The 18,987-nt window shown below is 36.7% G+C and overlaps 1 protein-coding gene across 1 annotated transcript; it reads left to right on the top strand.

Annotated features, from left to right (window-relative positions):
- Positions 1–5,983: 5,983 nt before the first annotated feature.
- LOC121783266 (uncharacterized protein At4g38062-like) lies at positions 5,984–9,756 on the top strand. The gene is made up of 2 exons (XM_042181294.1): positions 5,984–6,177; positions 7,007–9,756. The coding sequence occupies exon 2, from the start codon at positions 7,028–7,030 to the stop codon at positions 9,587–9,589; it is 2,562 nt and encodes an 853-aa protein (XP_042037228.1). The 5' UTR covers positions 5,984–6,177; positions 7,007–7,027; the 3' UTR covers positions 9,590–9,756.
- Positions 9,757–18,987: the final 9,231 nt, after the last annotated feature.

Below are 18,987 nucleotides of genomic sequence, written 5' to 3'. Positions count from 1 at the left end.
TGTTGGTACATGCTGACGGAGGATGAGAACACAATGAAAGCACCAGATGATACGAGTAAACTCATATCGAGAGATAACTGTGAAATCGCGGAGAAGATGATTCGTTTGCGGGATCCTCCCGTCGAGCAGCCAACTATCGTTCAACTAGAGTTTTTGATAAAGTAAATTGTAGAGAAAAGTAAAAGACGATAAAAAGGATAAATTGTATTTCTTCAATGAATGATTTAAAAGATAACAAAGACTCCTATTCGTTCAGAGCCTTTGTCCTAGCGGCAAGGAGCTTAGACATTATTGTATGAGGTGCCGAGTTCGAGCCCTCTTGACATCAATTGTAATTTCCTTACATCTGTTCATACCCGATTAGAGAAAAACAACATCGAAGTATTCATTACAGCAATGTAAAGCTTAAGACAACCTTTCAAGTAGATACTTGCGTCTTTCATCGACGGACTGATATCTCATGAACTTTCCTCCACTGCCAGAATCTCCAATGGAGAGATTTTTCCGAGTTAAATACACAAATTAATAAATATAAATACTCAACCTTTCAATATTTTCTTATTTTTCTCCCGAACTTTACTTTTAAATACAATTATACGAACTGCAGACTTTTCTAGTTTTTCTCCATTGACATCGTCGTTTTGATTTCATTATGTTTATAAATTAAAAAAAAATCCATGTCATCATCTTCCTCATCTCTCTCTCACTTCTCTTTGATACTCTTTCTTTTTCACTCTCTTCATCCTCTTCATCATCATCATTGTATATGTGCAACTACTTGAATAAAGCTTGACATCTGGCTATGCATGGCCGCACAAGCTGGCATTAAGGTCCTAGCTCGACACGGGCCGTGTGCGGATTAGATGATTAAATTTTCCTATAGCTCAATGTTGCACGGGCCATGCATTAGAGATGGTTACGGCACAGCCCGTGCATCTTCCACACAACACTTGACATCTTATATATAATGGTCATAGGGCGGACACATGTGGAGAGAGAGGAGGGCTTTTATCCCTAATAATTTTTTTAAATTTTTTATAAAGTTTTATAATTTATTCATAATTTATACATAGAATTATATTAAAGCCCTTATTATAATCATATAAAAAAATTATTTTCAAATAATATTTGAAAATATAGCTCCTACTAATGCTCATTTCTGGTCATAATTTTTTCTACAATGATTGACATGGTTAAGGCGCAGGCCACATTCAAAGATAAAGAGAATGTTGACCTAAAAATTTGATTTGAATCCATATTTTGCTCTCAACATACATGTTAACACAAACAATTAGTAAATGATTAGACAAAAACCTACTTAAATCCAAGTGAGAGTATCATATTGCGAACTTTCTTCATTTGATAACTACAATTATAGCCATAATAGCAATTAACATAATTTATTTTATTAACTAATTGGGACTATAAGCTGGGATCAACTTTCCTGCCTTATAGTTGGATAAATATAAATGCGCGTTTGCAACTTCATAATTTATAGTAGTAGTAATAAATTATTATTATTATTATTATACTACAATTTTGATGGTCCAAATTGTACACAAGTAAATTGTAATTAGTTTTAATATGTCAATGCCAGTTACTGAAATTAATTAATAATCAGTGGTTAATAATTTTCAACTATATTACTATTTGTAAAAGAATAAATTGCATTAAAATAAGAAGTTAGGGGAGTGTTATATTGCTAACTCAATACTTAATTACTAATTATACTTAAATAATAGTCATTAGATAATCAAATTAAGGGCCTAGATCATCAGCCCCAAAATATCGATCAACAAAAAACGTCAATAAAATCTTAATGTCAATTTACAACAAATTAATTGTAACTAACTTTTGAAAAATATCTCATAACTTTAAAACGCATATAACTTTCTTGATTTAAATTATTTTTTCGCACAACATATATCAAATTAAAGATAATTTCATAAGGATTCTAACGAGATCTCACTTGCATATGTTCTGATGTCAAAATGTGAAAAAAATTCGAAAATTTTCAATTTTTTCGTACAGCAACAAATGTCAACATAGTATATAAAATATGTTAATATAATACATGCATAATGTCAATATAAGCAATGTGTTAACATTCTCAAAGCATTGTGTTGACATTCTCAAAGCTGTTGATATTTTCGAAACACTATATTGACATTTTCATCCAAACCCTAATTTGATAATTTTTTTTATATTTTTTGATTTAATTAATAAAAACAAAAATTACATGTGGCAAACTGTAGACCACAAGTTTTCTAAAATCCTATGGTCTTAAATTAGTCGTAGTTAGAGCATCCACAACGGTTGAAATCCGCCGTCCATCTGTCCGTGCCAGCGGCGCGGCAACCGCTGCTCGCCGCTGCGCTCTTGCCGCTGGCACGGCGCTGCTTGATGCATCGAGCACATCCGTGCCAGCGAGCAACCTACGTGTCAGCTTGTGATTGGCCAACGGCAATGCCGTTGGCAATTTGTTTTTTTTAAAAAAATCGGATTTTAATTAAAAAATTTGATTAAAAATAAAAAAAATATTTTCCCACTTCCCAAAAAATTATATCCGTTTTCTACCCACTTTTAATTTATTTGTCAATTTTTTTCCCCAAAAATACACATTTTCATCTATAAATACCCCCACTTCCACACCAAAAAATTCACACCACACTACACAATTCTCATCTAAATTCTCTCATTTATATTCTTACAATTCTCAATCTTTCTTTCACTCACAACAAAAAAATATCCGGCTCCGGCGATCACCCCTCCTGCTCCCACGGTTGGAACCCCGATTGGTTCGGTTCACAACCATTTCCTAGTCCGGAAACGGAATATTCGGCCCCTCCTCAAACCCAAGGTTCGCAAGTTCCGGGTGGCTACCGGCCTTACCCGATCGACGACCATGCCCCCAAAGGGCAATACGGGTGAACACCCGAACCACCCCCTCTCAAACTCCTCCTCTTCCTACTCGTGGCGTCCGCACCCCGTACACTCCAGGGGAGATGGAGCAATTATTCAAAGCGTATTTGTCAATCTCTGAAGATCCGGAGGTTGGTACGAACCAATCAGTGGCAGAGCCACATTGGAACAAGGGGGTACTACTGTACCCCCAAATTTCATGCTAATTATATATTTATATGTGCTAATAACTAAACAGTGGTGTTGGTGCAGCGGTAAGTTGCTGTAATTCTCTACATGATCAGGATGCCTGAGTTCGATTCTTTTTGTCAGCGTTATTGTTGTTTTAATTAATTTTTATACACTATTTAATTGGCAAATATACTCCAATAAATAAACATTACACTAGTCTAAGTAAGCGTTATTATTGATTTAATTAATTTTTATACAATATTTAAGTGACAACATATACTCCAATAAATAAACATTACACTAGTCTAGTAGGAGTATTTTATATTTTTGTGTTAATTATTCTAAACGAGTGGTTCATATATAATTTTTTCTACAATAAACACTATCTTAGAGTAATAATATTTCAAATAAATACTTTATTTTAAAAAATATATATAAAAATTAAAGTAAATTAACATAGTATATTTTTCTTCTATACAATAAACGTTACTTTAGTGTTATATATGAAGCATTAATATAGTATTATGTTAATCTTAATTTATGCTAAAGTCAGAATTTGAAGTTCCGAGTAACTATACAAATTTATTGCACCCCCGAATCGAAAATCCTGGATCCGCCACTGGAACCAATCCGGTGACCATTATTGGTGGCGCATCTGTCGCCGGTACAATCAAAACCGGTCGGCTGGAACAATCGAGCGCAACGAGAGTATGGTGCGCAATGCCATATACGGAGCCAACGAAGAAATCCAAAAGTTCCAGGGGTATTACCTCCAGGAAGAGCAGTCGGCGGGGAGCGGCCGGAGCGAGCTTGACATCATCAGTTCCGCCTTGGCGACCTACCAATCCATGAACTATAAGCCGTTCAAGTACCTCAACATTTGGCAGGAGACGCGGGTGCATCCGAAGTATAGGGGAGGCGTATCATCCTCCTCTAGCTCCTCCTCCAAACGGTCGAGGTCGGTATCCCTATCCGACGCTGGCTCCGACGATGTGGCTAGCCAACTTGCCGGAGCTAACTTGGGTAGCCCCGACGCCGGCCCGAGCAGTTCCCAACGCCGGCCGCAAGGAAGGAAGAAGGCGGCGGCCAACCGCCGTCGCGCCGCGACTCCATCCGCCCCCGACCCCGAACCCGCTCCCTATATGCCACCTCAACCCCCCACCAACTCGTTGTGGGGATTTTAGCCCAACTCAATTTGGCCGATAGGTCAACTATGACCCCCGAGCAACTTCGATCGCATGTGGCAATGATACAGGGTCTTCAAAGAACATTGGTGGTAGAGTCTGATGAATAGTCTTCCACGGGGGTATTTTTAGCCTTAATTATGTAATTTTTTTAGGAGTTTAATTATGTAATTTTTATTTTTTAGGAGTTTAATTATGAAATTTTTAATTTTTAGGATTTTAATTATGTAATTTTTAGTTTTTATGATTTTAATTATGTAATTTTTATTTTTTTATAATTTGTAATATTAGTTCGGGTAATTTTAATGCATTTTAATTTTGTGGAAATGTTTTTATTTAAATTGAATAATAGAATGGTGGGACTCTTGAGCTTGGTATTGCGGAAGAGCACAGATGTGGGTGTTGTGCTCTTGCCTAATAACAGGGAGTAAAAATGGAACCTGACCCACATCCGTGCTCGTTGGCAAGAGCACGGACGTGGATGCTTTTAGCAATTAAATGACTAGTTACTAAGAAGTTATATGTGCAACGCACATAATCTATGCTAGGAGTAGTATATAAATAAAAATACGGGTATGCAAAACATTGAATGGACAAGGCTAATTCAATTCAATTCAATTCAATAAATATAAAATCGATATTTCATATATATAGTGGCTTATAAATATACAGGTGGCTTGTAATGTTAAGTGCTTAATTTTGTGTGTTCTATAGTTGGATGGGATGGGATGGGATGGGATGGGATGGGATGGGATGGGATGGAATGGGACTCCTCATATTAATAATTGGGAATATAAATGTGGCACGATGAGAACGGACATTGGACATAGCTACGTGGCAACTAAATTAGAATCAAACAATCATGAGCGGTTATAAAAAAATAATTGGGTTGATGTGACGACTAATTAAAAAAATTTATTCAGTAAACTATACTCTCTCTCTCTCCCCATAAATTAATTTTTCGAGAAAATATGAAATTGATAAAAAGAATGATAAAATGCAGTTAAACTATCTTTTGTAGAAAATATTTTGTATACATCAAATGAATCATCTGGTAAATGGATCAAATGGGAGTAATAAGATTTAGGTGGATCAAACTTCAAAATAAATAGTCTAGGACTTAACTCGAGGGCATTCATGCTTTTCTTTTTGTGGTTCTTTATTTTAATCTTATGAGTATTTCATATCATTCCTTGCCAATTTCTTAACACTCACAATTATAAAACTTATCCATCTTTTTTCTTTCACTATTCATGTGCTAAAGTTTCTCTTATGGACTGGTAAATAAAGTGGCATATTGAAAAAATATGTTGTGGAGTAATATCGATAGATAAAAATGAGCTAACTTTTCTAGATATACCAAAATGTCAAATATAACTATTGTCTATGGACTGAATAAATATGGAGTAATTGATAGTTTAGAATAATTTTTCGATTTTGTGTAATTTATTTTGTTTTCTAGTTATTAATTTCACTACATAATTATCAACGTCTATGGCATAACGAAATAGCTTTAGGCAACATTTCATGCGTCTTTCTTTCCCTTTTATTTTTAAAGAATTTATTTCATTGGATCCAATTTAGGCCATAGCCCATTGTAAATATAGTATGCTCTTGTCTAACGGCTAGTATCCAGTAATTTAAACAGATTTAAACGAATCCATCCTAATACGGCGTCGTTTTACCTCAACATATTCAAACTCCAACGGCTCTCTTTTCAGTTTTCTCTGAAACAACTTTTTTCTCATACTTCCATCTCGTTGAATCCTCCCATTTACACACATTTCAGCAAGGAACACACACACACAAAAACGCACATACATACATATGGAGAATGACGAAATCGGATATCCCGACCTTTATTGAATGCTAGCTGATTTCTTAAATCTGAGAAATAAAGGTAATTTCTTCCCCCTTTAGGTTTTTAAACGATTTCATCAGAGTATCATAATCTATTACGATCTAATTGCTTGCGATAGTTTGTCAAAATGTTCATGTATCTTGGGTTTTTTCCCCTTTTCTACTCATCTACTATTCTACCAACAAACAGCAGATTAATTTCATTTTTAGTTAGAAGGTATTTTATGTGTATTATGTCTACAATATGATTTGGATGTATGCTTGAAATGTGGATGTAATTTTGATTAGAAATTGAGCCTCATCGTTTATACATACCCAAGATTCACGAACAGAAAGTTTGGCTGGTAGAATATTGACAATTGCAGAAAAGTAATATCCCAAAATTCAGGCAGAATAGTTTTTTCTTATGTTTGCGTTTTGGGTTTTCTTGGTTTGTGATGCAGTTATAAACTTCTCAGAGTTTTAACAGATGTGCTCTATTTCCATTGTTTGGCTGATTTTTTGATTGTAAATGCAGCAATGCAGATTGAATTTTCACTTAGACCTAGGTTTGATAGTGATTCTAAATTTAATTTGTTGGTATACTCTATTTTAGTGTTAAAAATTCAGTTATCATATTGAATCAGTTGCTCAGTCTTTCATGTTGCATCTTGGAATCAAACTGTTTCTTTGATTGCTTTTAGTGGTAGAAGCCTCCTTCCATTTCACAAATGAATGGGCTATATTTACATAATACATCATGTTTAATGTTGAATGCATATCCAACATGTCTTGAATATAATGTTTTGATGATTTAGAACAGTGCCGGCTTTATCTTGTTCGTGGAGCCAAATCGTTTTCTTACGTTCCCTGGCCTGTGTTGTCTGCAGGAGTTGCTGCAAAATCAGAAAATGGATGCTGTCTATCAAGAGCTCGATGATGCTAAAGCAGAGATTGAAAAGCTGAGGGAGCAGTACCATGTTAAAGTCGAATTAGCTGAAACTTTAAAGAGATTCAACAATGACCAAGTGAGCAAGAATAAAGAGGCAAGTTCCAAGCTAGAGAAAATAGCTGAGGAACTAAATGAGAAAGAAGGTGAAATCGCTACTGCCAAGCAAGTATATGATGAGCTCAAGATTAATCTGGCAGAGAAAGAATCAATCATCAGGCGTATTACATCTGCTCATGATAAACTTCGTGTTGATTGCAATGAGAAGCTTCACAAGTTAGAAGAAGAGAATAAGGCGCTGGCATCGGCTTTGGATGATTCAAATGGCAAAAATATCAATCAGGAGCAGCAGATCAGTGCACTCAAACAAGAGGTTGAAGGAGTTAAGAGGCTTTTGAATGTTTCGCAGAAGAAATCTGCAGAAAGTGAGAGTAGGACTGCGACATCCAAAGATGTGGGAGTGAGGGAGGATGCTTTCTTCAAATTGGAAGAGGAAAAGAAGAAGTTGGAATATCAGCTGAAATGGAAGAAGGAACAATTTGTTCATTTAGAGGAGGCCCATGATAAGCTTCGGAAGAATTTTAAGATGAGGGAAAAAGAGTGGGAGAAGGAGAGAGCTGAGCTTGTTCATGGCATCTCCTCTTTGGAGGAAAAGTTGGAATCTCAAACTAGAATTTCACAAGATCTTCAAAAACAGCTAGAGATGTGCAACAGCGCGCTAGCTCATGCTGAATCCAAGAGGAAAGTCATGGAAGTTCAGCTTTTAGAATCAAGAACGAGCTTGGACAATGTCTCTGCTGAATATGATGAGGCTAAGTTAAATTTTGACAACTTGGCCACTCAAAGGGATCAAGAAATCGCAACTTTGAGGAGCTCATTGGGTACGAAGGACATACTATACAAAGAGATGGAGTATCAGTTCAGGAAGCTGGAGCAAGAGAAACAAGAGCTACTGGTTTCCCTGAAAGATCACCAAGAAGCTCAAATTCGTGAATCAAGCTTTTCTTCAGCTTCTAAGCTTCAAAACAAGCTCAAGTCTTTAGAACAAGTGCACAAGGGGTGCTCCACAAATCTTAAGGCTAAAGAATCGGAATGGCATTCCCAGATGGAGAAGTTATCACAAGAGTTAGACTACTTCAAGTCTGAAGTAGAAAGCAAGGACTCATCGTTGAATGAGCTAAACAAAGAACTGGAAGCTTGTGATTCTTTAACAATGAAGCTGGAATTACTGAACCAGGAGACTTCATTGATGCTACTGGTTTTGAAATCGGGGTTTTCAGAAGCCCAATTCAGGCTTGCTGATGATCATTCTTGCATGAACCTGAAGAACAAACAGGTGCAGGAAAATGTCTGCGAGTTAATGCAACAGTTGGAGCAAAAGAAAGCTGCTCTTATCAGTGTTCAGGAAGATCTTGAGGATGAAAGGCAGAAAGTAGTGATTTTGTCGAAAAAGGTGCAGGAGCTCGAAGAACTGCAATTTCCTCTTCAGAAAGAGGTAGACAGGCTCAAGGAAATCCTAAAAGAATCAACTTCTTCACGCCTGCATTCTGAAGAGCAAATGCTGCTCATACAAGCTGACTTGAACAGGGTTCGTGAAGCCCTCGAGAGAGCAGACGATGAACTGTATGAGAAGTTCCGTGAAGCAAATGAAATAGAATTCGAACTGCGGATGTGGAAATCCGTGGCTGAACAGCTGGAAGCTAACCTCAAGCAAAACCATCAAATGCGTAAAGAAGTTGAAGCTTCTCTCCTTGCACAAACGGAGGTGGAGCTGAACCTTAAGCAAGAGAAACAAAGCCTAAGCCATCAGCTCGAAGAGAAAGAGAGAGAAATAGACGAGCTTCAGCAGCAGCTTGTCTTGAAGGCTACAATAGCAGAAACCTCGTGTTGGAATGCTGAAGAAGATTCACTTCCTCAAGTTGATGTGAGGAAGAGCCTTCACCAGCTTGTGGAAGAAAAAAACCAGAGAATAAGTGATCTGCAGCAGCTTGTTGCATCACTGGAACATGAGTTTGATAGTTCCACGACCTCGTTCTCTTCCAGACTATCGCAGATGCAGAGAGAGATGAACGTTCTCCGTGAGTCATGGGAGAAGATCAAGGCAGATGGAGTGCTCAAGGAGATGGAGATTCAAGAGAAAAACATCATGATCACCGAGCTAGAAAATGATCTCCATAGCCTAACAAAGAGAGTTCAGCAGGATAAGATTGAAGATGCAGTTCAGAAGCAAGAGCTGGAGATCCGCAGATTAGAACTTGACTCCAAGATTTCCACTTCAGAGAAAACCATCAAGATCTTATCATCAGAAAATCAGAAACTGATCGATACAATCGGATCGCTCTCTGAGAAAATGAACAAATTAACAGCTGAAGATCTTCAGCTTATGGAAAGATTGGGAAGTATTGTGAAGTCATTGCCTGGAGATGAAGAACAGGAGAACATCAACATTCTTGCACCTCCCATGAAGAAAGTTGAATTCATTTGTGAGGGAAGATCGCCACTGAGAGCCATAGTTTACAATTAACTGCAGCTTGCTTCATGCTTATTTATTTACTGACACTATTTTGGTTTTGTATATTCATTGATATTTTTTCTTCCTGGAATAGCCTTATTTCCATTCTTCTTTTCAGAATTCTGTTGTAGTTGATTTCCTCGTTTGGCAGTTAATGTATTACTTAATTCCACATTTTATTACGTGTGCATCATAAGTAATCATTATTCTCTATTAAGTATTGCTTATAAATACAGTATTGATTTTTTTTCTATTGCATTTGAATTTTGATCTTACCGGCTAGATATATCCATATGGCACAGATGACAGGTTTAATTTAAAAAAAAAAGCATTTTACTTCAAAACTTTCGACTAGAATAAGTAATTCTTTTAGCTTATATTACCTCTTTTAAAAGAGGAAACAAAACAGATTGATCATTTTTGTCCTAGCATTGAGAAGTGTGCATATATTCCCACTCATGAGAGATTTAAAATTCTAATAGCAAATGGTCCAACAATTTAGCTGTATATATTCACATTTTTCACGTTGTATATATCGTCGAATGGTACAAAATTAAAGAAGGAATCACCTAAGTCAATGGTGTATGCACGAAGATAATCTAAATGAAAGTGGATAAGAAAAAAATAATAAAAATATAAATAAAATGAATTAGTATGATATAAAATTTATTTATTAAAAATAGCAAAGTAAAATAAAAATATGTAGTAGTGCCAAATGGTGATATGAGATGTTTGTTGATACAAATTGAGGTAATATTACGCTTATCATTGTTATAATGTTTAAATTTTAATTACAGTAGTATTATTTGCTTTTTTACATTTATTAAATTATGGAGTAAAAAAATGGTTTCTTGCCTTGTTGATATGATTTCAAAAATACTTACACGTATATATATATATATATAGGGTCTTGTTAGGTTGAGATTTTTTAGCTTAATTGAGAATTGAGATGCATTTTCAGCCACTCATTTTGAAATGTCAACTGCAAGTAGATTATGTCAACTAAGGGGTATTATCGTCATTTCATTTCAATAGCCAGAATATCAAATGTCAACAACTCGTATTAAAATGTCAACAACTAAAAAAAATTTAATTTTTTTAATTTTTTTAATTTTTTTTAATTTTTTTTAAATTTTTTTTAAATTTTCGCTCGATGTCAACTACTGAGACATTATGTCAACTACGATGTGTAGTCTGCACATCAAATGTCAATAGCTCTGCACATCAAATGTCAATAGCTTATAATTGACATTATATATGTGTAGTTGACATGAATTGTATATGTAGTTGACATTATATGTGTGTAGTTGACATGAATTGTATATGTAGTTGACATTACATGTGTGTAGTTGACATGAATTGTATATGTAGTTGACAAAAAAAAATAAAAAAATAAAAAATCGAAAAAAAAATAAATTTTTTTAAAAAAATAAAAAAAATATTTATTAAATAAAATATATGATGAAATTACAAATATGCCCTTTCACAATTAATTAATGTAAAAATATTTTCCATGTGGCAAATTCTGGACCACTCATTTAATAAAAATGAGTGGCTTATAATGCATCTCAATTCTCAATTAGGCTAAAAAATCTCAATTGATCACAACCCTATATATATATATATATATATATATATATATATATATATATATATAGGGTCCTGTTAGGTTGAGATTATTTAGCTAAATTGAGAAATGAGATGCAATATCAGCCACTAATCCACAAGATTAACTAAATGTCAACAGCTATCACATTATGTCAACACGGGGGTATAAGTGTCATTTCGTGTTTTAATGTATCGGATTGTTGACATGGTTTTTATGTCTAGTTGACATGACTTATAATTGTTGTTGACATGGTTTCTATGTGCAGTTGACATGGTTGTACGTGTAGTTGACATGGCTTGTAACACAGTTGACATGGCTTGTATGTGTAGTTGACACGATATGTACCGTAGTTGACATGACATGTATGTGCCGTTGACACGATATGCACCATAGTTGTCATAGTGTCACCAGCTTATATATCAAAATGTCAACAACTGACAAACACTGTAACAAAAGCAAAATTGATCAATTGCATAATCCTCTCGCATTTAGATCTGCTCGATTCTGGCCGCAGCTCCACCAACATGCAGATCGCGCCGGCCTTGATCGCCTTCAGCCTCGACTTCTTCGACGCCTCCAGCATCTGCATCAGCAGCTTCAGCGCGCACGAGCTCGCCTTGTTGCAGATCTCGTCGGAGACGATCTCCAGCAACGATTTGAAGCGTGTCAATGGAAAATTGCTACTAGCCAATCCTCAATCACAACGAATCGAGATTGAACACTACCTCAATACACAGGTAAATCAAAACAACCATTTGTTGCTGTCAAATTGAAGAGAAAACAGAGTAATTAATAATTGCAATTTCGTCAACCGAAACAGAACGACATATTGAGAATCGCACTATATGAGCGGCGGCGGCGGCAGACGGCGCTCCTGGTGAGGAGTTACGATTCGAAGATCCAGTCTCTACCGAAGCAGAGAGACGACGAGATCTCGAGAGCGGGTGGAGGAAAATGGACCTGGAGGAATGGGTGAGGAGGATGGAGAAGGAGGAAGCTGATGTGGCAGAGATTGGCTCAGGAGAGCGAGGTTATGGCGGCGTCGCTGATGGCGCGGATGAAGGAGGCGGCGACGGAGGACACGACCAAAATTGCCTTCTTATTCGTGGTGATGTCGGCGATTGAGATGGTCTGGAGCTCGTCGGAGGCGTCGAGGTAGGATAGGGTGGCGTCAGGAAGCTTGTCGGCGACGGAGATTGTGGCAGAGATTTTGGGGGCGGCGGAGAAGCGGAGGGGCTGAGATCGAAATCTGCTGCGGGGATTTGGGAAGGAGATGGAGAACACAAGCGGAAGAAACCCAATTTAAACATAAAATTACCATTACGCCCTTTCATAATTAATTAAACTAAAAATATTTTCCATGTGGCAAATTCTGGACCACTCATTTAATAAAAATGAGTGGCTGATAATGCATCTCATTTCTCAATTAGGCTAAAAAATCTCAATTGATCACAACCCTATATATATATATATATAGGGTCCTGTTAGGTTGAGATTATTTAGCTAAATTGAGAAATGAGATGCAATATCAGCCACTAATCCACAAGATTAACTAAATGTCAACAGCTATCACATTATGTCAACACGGGGGTATAAGTGTCATTTCGTGTTTTAATGTATCGGATTGTTGACATGGTTTTTATGTCTAGTTGACATGACTTATAATTGTTGTTGACATGGTTTCTATGTGCAGTTGACATGGTTGTACGTGTAGTTGACATGGCTTGTAACACAGTTGACATGGCTTGTATGTGTAGTTGACACGATATGTACCGTAGTTGACATGACATGTATGTGCCGTTGACACGATATGCACCATAGTTGTCATAGTGTCACCAGCTTATATATCAAAATGTCAACAACTGACAAACACTGTAACAAAAGCAAAATTGATCAATTGCATAATCCTCTCGCATTTAGATCTGCTCGATTCTGGCCGCAGCTCCACCAACATGCAGATCGCGCCGGCCTTGATCGCCTTCAGCCTCGACTTCTTCGACGCCTCCAGCATCTGCATCAGCAGCTTCAGCGCGCACGAGCTCGCCTTGTTGCAGATCTCGTCGGAGACGATCTCCAGCAACGATTTGAAGCGTGTCAATGGAAAATTGCTACTAGCCAATCCTCAATCACAACGAATCGAGATTGAACACTACCTCAATACACAGGTAAATCAAAACAACCATTTGTTGCTGTCAAATTGAAGAGAAAACAGAGTAATTAATAATTGCAATTTCGTCAACCGAAACAGAACGACATATTGAGAATCGCACTATATGAGCGGCGGCGGCGGCAGACGGCGCTCCTGGTGAGGAGTTACGATTCGAAGATCCAGTCTCTACCGAAGCAGAGAGACGACGAGATCTCGAGAGCGGGTGGAGGAAAATGGACCTGGAGGAATGGGTGAGGAGGATGGAGAAGGAGGAAGCTGATGTGGCAGAGATTGGCTCAGGAGAGCGAGGTTATGGCGGCGTCGCTGATGGCGCGGATGAAGGAGGCGGCGACGGAGGACACGACCAAAATTGCCTTCTTATTCATGGTGATGTCGGCGATTGAGATGGTCTGGAGCTCGTCGGAGGCGTCGAGGTAGGATAGGGTGGCGTCAGGAAGCTTGTCGGCGACGGAGATTGTGGCAGAGATTTTGGGGGCGGCGGAGAAGCGGAGGGGCTGAGATCGAAATCTGCGGCGGGGATTTAGGAAGGAGATGGAGAACACAAGCGGAAGAAACCCAATTTAAACATAAAATTACCATTACGCCCTTTCATAATTAATTAAACTAAAAATATTTTCCATGTGGCAAATTCTGGACCACTCATTTAATAAATATGAGTGGCTGATAATGCATCTCATTTCTCAATTAGGCTAAAAAATCTCAATTGATCACAACCCTATATATATATATATATATATATATATATATATATATATATATATATATATATATATAGGATTGTATTCAAATCCTTTTCACCTTATATATCATTTCTTCTTTTTAATCTCATTCATGGATTTCAATGCATCTAATGGCTTAAACTTTAAACTGAAATTATCAAAAAAATTTAAGTTTCAACGCTTGGGGGTGAAATAGGGATTAACCAAATTTGTTAGTTATGGAATTGTCCATGAATTACTCCTTTTAGGCTTTATGCAGTTTCAACAAATGATTTCTTCCCAATTTCTCGCTGATTTCTTTCTCCAGCACGCCGCTTTTAATTTTGATAATTTCAGTTCGAGAAATTGGCAGTTCACGATTATAGATCGTAGATTGTGCACGTCGGTGCTTTGTGAATCAAACGCAGACAATTATAGATTGTGCACGATTGGTCGATAATCAATGGAAGAAGGTTATTCACCCGCTTCTCGCTCATGTTTAGTGGTTTCGACGATTTCATTTTGTAATTGAATATCAGTCGTAATACATAATCAGTGTAGAGCTTCGAGATCGTTTTTCATGTTGGTGTGCGTCTGTTCTCAGTCGCATTACATAATCTGTATAGATCAGCAAAATAATGCATTAAACATAGGCATATAATGCACAGATTATACAAGGTAATGTACAAACAAATAATGAAGAGATTAAACCAAGTAATGCACATCAACATATTCCATGTACTCTTCAACAATAAAAACCACCAGTTACATGATGCATACACCAGGATATGCTTATGCATATAAATATTCATATAATGTGCGGAACCATTACAATAATGAACACACGAATATTGCATTAATGTTTACAACAATGACCACCAAAATACAAATAATGACTACATAAGTTAAAATAATGCACACATTTATGTTCTAAGTCTAAATAACGTTGTCCAAATACACGAGCTGCAGTAATTCATCTGGGATTGCACATTCATAGTGCGTAGGTTTTTTTTACTGATTTACATAATGTACATATTATATAGTATAATGCGCAGTTTAGTTTCTGTAATGCATTATTTGTGATATGTAATGAACATTTATACTGACCCGTTTAATTTAAGTTGTTCCGTGTTTCGATGTTTGGTTCTCGTTTCTTGTTTTCCCTAAGGGTTTAACAAGCCTAGGGGCTAGGGTGTAGTATGTTCTAAGTCAAACAAACGTTGTCCAAATACACGAGCTACAGTAATTCGTCTAGGGTTGCACATGCATAGCGAGTAGACATTTTTTAAAACAGATATACATAATGTACATATTGTGTAGTATAATGCGTAGTTTTAGTTTCTGTAATGCATTATTTGTGATATGTAATGAACATTTACCCTGTTCCGTTTAACTTAAGTTGTGCCGTGTTTCGATGTTTGGTTCACGTTTCTTGTTTTCCTTAAGGTTTTAACAAGCCTAGGGGCTAGGGTGTAGTATGTTCTAAGTCTAACAAACGTTGTCCAAATACACGAGCTATAGTAATTCGTCTGGGGTTGCACATGCATAGCGAGTAGGCATTTTTTAAAACAGATATACATAATGTAATATTGTGTAGTATAATGTGTAGTTTTAGTTTCTATAATGCATTATTTGTGATATGTAATGAACATTTATCCTGCCCCGTTTAATTTAAGTTGTGCCGTGTTTCGATGTTTAGCGCACATTTCCTGTTTTCCCTAAGGGTTTAACAAGCCCAGGGGCTAGGGTAGTAGTTTAAACCGATACAAATAATGCACCAAATGTTAATAGATAATGGATGGTATTGACTATATAATGAACGATATGTGAACTGCAATGTAAAGGTTTTCTGAGCCGGTTTGTTTGTTTGTGTTATACAATTTCATGAATATGTCAGGATTGGAACGGTTTGATTTTTTGGGTTTAGTTTCAATCATTCCCCAAGGGTTTAGAAATCCTTGGGGCTAGGGTGTAGTATGGTTTAAACATGTTTGCCAGATTGTGATTATGTGGGGTTTAGGGTTCATTCATTCCCCTCGGGTTGCCCAATTCTGGGGGCTAGGGGTGTAGTATAGTTTGAGAAACACAACCTCTACGAAGGACCGCGACTATGAGTCATTCCTTTAGGGTTTAGCTATCCTAGGGTATAGTGTGTATTATGTATTATGTAACAAAACAATAGCCAAATACCTAATTCACGTAATGTACACATTTGGCATTGTAATGGTCATTTTATGCCTCTGTAATGAACGTTTTATATCTTATAATGTCTTAGTATCCAAAACATTTTTTTATTTGTGTTTGTATACAGTTATGGTTGTGCCTGAATGTTCTCCGGAATCGAAGCCCGTCGTTGGTCAGAAGTTCCAATCATTAGATTTCGCATTCGAGTTATACGATGTATATGCTCGCGCTGTTGATTTTGATACGCGCAAACAAGGGATGAGGAAGGTGCAGAATAAATCCAAAAAATGCACACATGAATATTGCAATCACCCATTGTCCCATGTCCAACAGCAGTCACATAAAACATAAACCATGATAAATAATGCACTAAATTAGCTAAATAATATACATATACGGCCAAGTAATGAACATACAAATATTCCATTCACTCTTTGACCCATGTACAACAGCAACCACGTGATGCATAAAACAGGATAAATAATGCATACAAATAGCCAAATAATGTACAGAATAACTCAAGTAATGAACATACAAATATTGCATTCATTCTTGGACTCATGTACAGCAGCAGTCTAATGATGCATAAAACATGATATATAATGTATAGAAATAGCTAAATAATGTACAAATATTGCATTCACTCTTAGACTCATGTACAAGTTCCGTGACGGCTTCCTTCTGCCGTGGAGTTAAACTCTTAATACAATTCAGAAACTCTGTTGGGGTTCGTCGACAATACAGATGGTCGACGTTCCTACCCCTTGGTTTCCTATCCTCCGTCTCTTCCGAAGCTGTACTAGTCCCGGCCTCTGATAATCGCTCCTGAAATTTTTGGGCAATTCCTACTGGCAGTATATCATCGACCGCCTCGTCGATGTCCAATCTTAGCTGCTTTGATGTTGTACAACATACAAAATAATAACATACAATTAGTTACATAATGTACAGACTGAATAAAATAATGTGGACAGTTATACTGCATTCACTTATACACCCTTGTACAGAAGCATCAAAATAATGCCTAAAAACTGATACATAATGCATTTTAATAATCAAATAATGTTCAGAATAAATCAAAAAATGCACCAAGAATATTGCAATCACCCATTGTCCCATGTCTAACAGCAGTCACATAAAGCATAAACCATGATAAATAATGCACTAAAATAACTAAATAATGTACAGATCCGGTCAAGTAATGAACATTCAAATATTCCATTCACTCTTTGACTCATGTACAACAGCAGTCACATGATGCATAAAACAGGATAAATAATGCATTCAAATAGCCAAATAATGTACAGAATCACTCAAATAATGAACATATAAATATTACATTCACTCTTAGACTCATGTACAACAGCAGTCAAATGATGCATAAAACAGGATAAATAATGCATAGAAATAGCTACATAATATACAGATTCGATCAAGTAATGAACATACAAATATTGCATTCACTCTTTGACCCATGTACAACACAAGTCACATAATGGCTAAATCATGATAAATAATGCATAGAAATAGCTACATAATGTACAGATTCAATCAATTAATGAACATACAACTACTGCATTCACTCATTGACCCATGTACAACAACAGGTCTATAATGCCTAAAACATGATAATTAATGCATACAAATAGGTAAATAATGTACAGATTCAGTTAAATAATGCGGCCATGAATATTGCATTCACCCAGTACTTCATGTACAGAAGCAGGCAATTATTCCAGGAATTGGACATGCAAATGAAATAGAATGCTCACCTTCAGACTGGGATGGTTGTGAAGTTGAAGGACGTCCTCTTTTCGTCATGATAAATCTGGGAGACGAACCAAAAAAATCAGAACCCTATACGATTTCATCTACATAATGGGTAACTAAACAATTGTAAAATAGAAAATAATTACAAAATCAATTAAAGACCCAACCCTAACCACAATGAATACGAAATAATTATTTAAGAACATCCTGTCCAATACGATTTTGAAAACCTCGTTTTTTCTGGGGAAAAATTTGTGAATCGTCGAGTTGGTGGTTTGGTAGGTGGATAAACGGTGGTTGGACGCAGAAATTAACCTTCTTCAAACCCGACCTCTTCTTCGACTTCAGGAGATGCTCGCACAATACGGGAATGATGGTTGGACGGTGAAACATACGACAATCGACGCTCTGTGGAGATTGACACTCCCTTGAAGAGGAGGCTAGGGTTTTGATAGTAGATGGAAATTGGGGAGACGAAATAGGGTGAGAGATTGAGGGAGAGTTGTTTGGAGTGAGAAATTGGTAGAATAGATGGAAGGTAGTGGCTATATGGCGCTTAAATTTCGCACCTGCAGTTTTTGGGCGTTTTTTGGTACTGTACATTTACTAATTTGCCCTTATAATGCACAAAAGGGCCCTAATAATGCACAGACGGGATCATTAGTAAGCTTCTCATCCGGATCGTCCATCCCTCAAATCTAACGGTTCCAATTAAGAAGGAACTTAAATCTAAGGGAAGAAAAGGAGATTAACACTACCCTATATATATATATATATATATATATATATATATATATAGGGGTGCGTTATATTGATAACCTCTAAATATCGTAATAACCCTATAACTAAATCTGGACCGCACATTTTTAAAATCACGCGGTTGAGATTCAAACTTAGATTTACGTCATAAAAAAAAGGCGGAGGGGTAAAACTGTCATTTCGCTCATTTAATTTCTGAATTTCGCCAAATATCACGTAA

The sequence above is a fragment of the Salvia splendens genome, chromosome 21, assembly GCF_004379255.2.
Source record: "Salvia splendens isolate huo1 chromosome 21, SspV2, whole genome shotgun sequence".
Taxonomy (NCBI): Eukaryota; Viridiplantae; Streptophyta; class Magnoliopsida; order Lamiales; family Lamiaceae; genus Salvia; species Salvia splendens.
The sequence above is the reverse complement of the archived record's forward strand: the minus strand, read 5'-3'. Positions and strand labels throughout refer to the sequence as shown.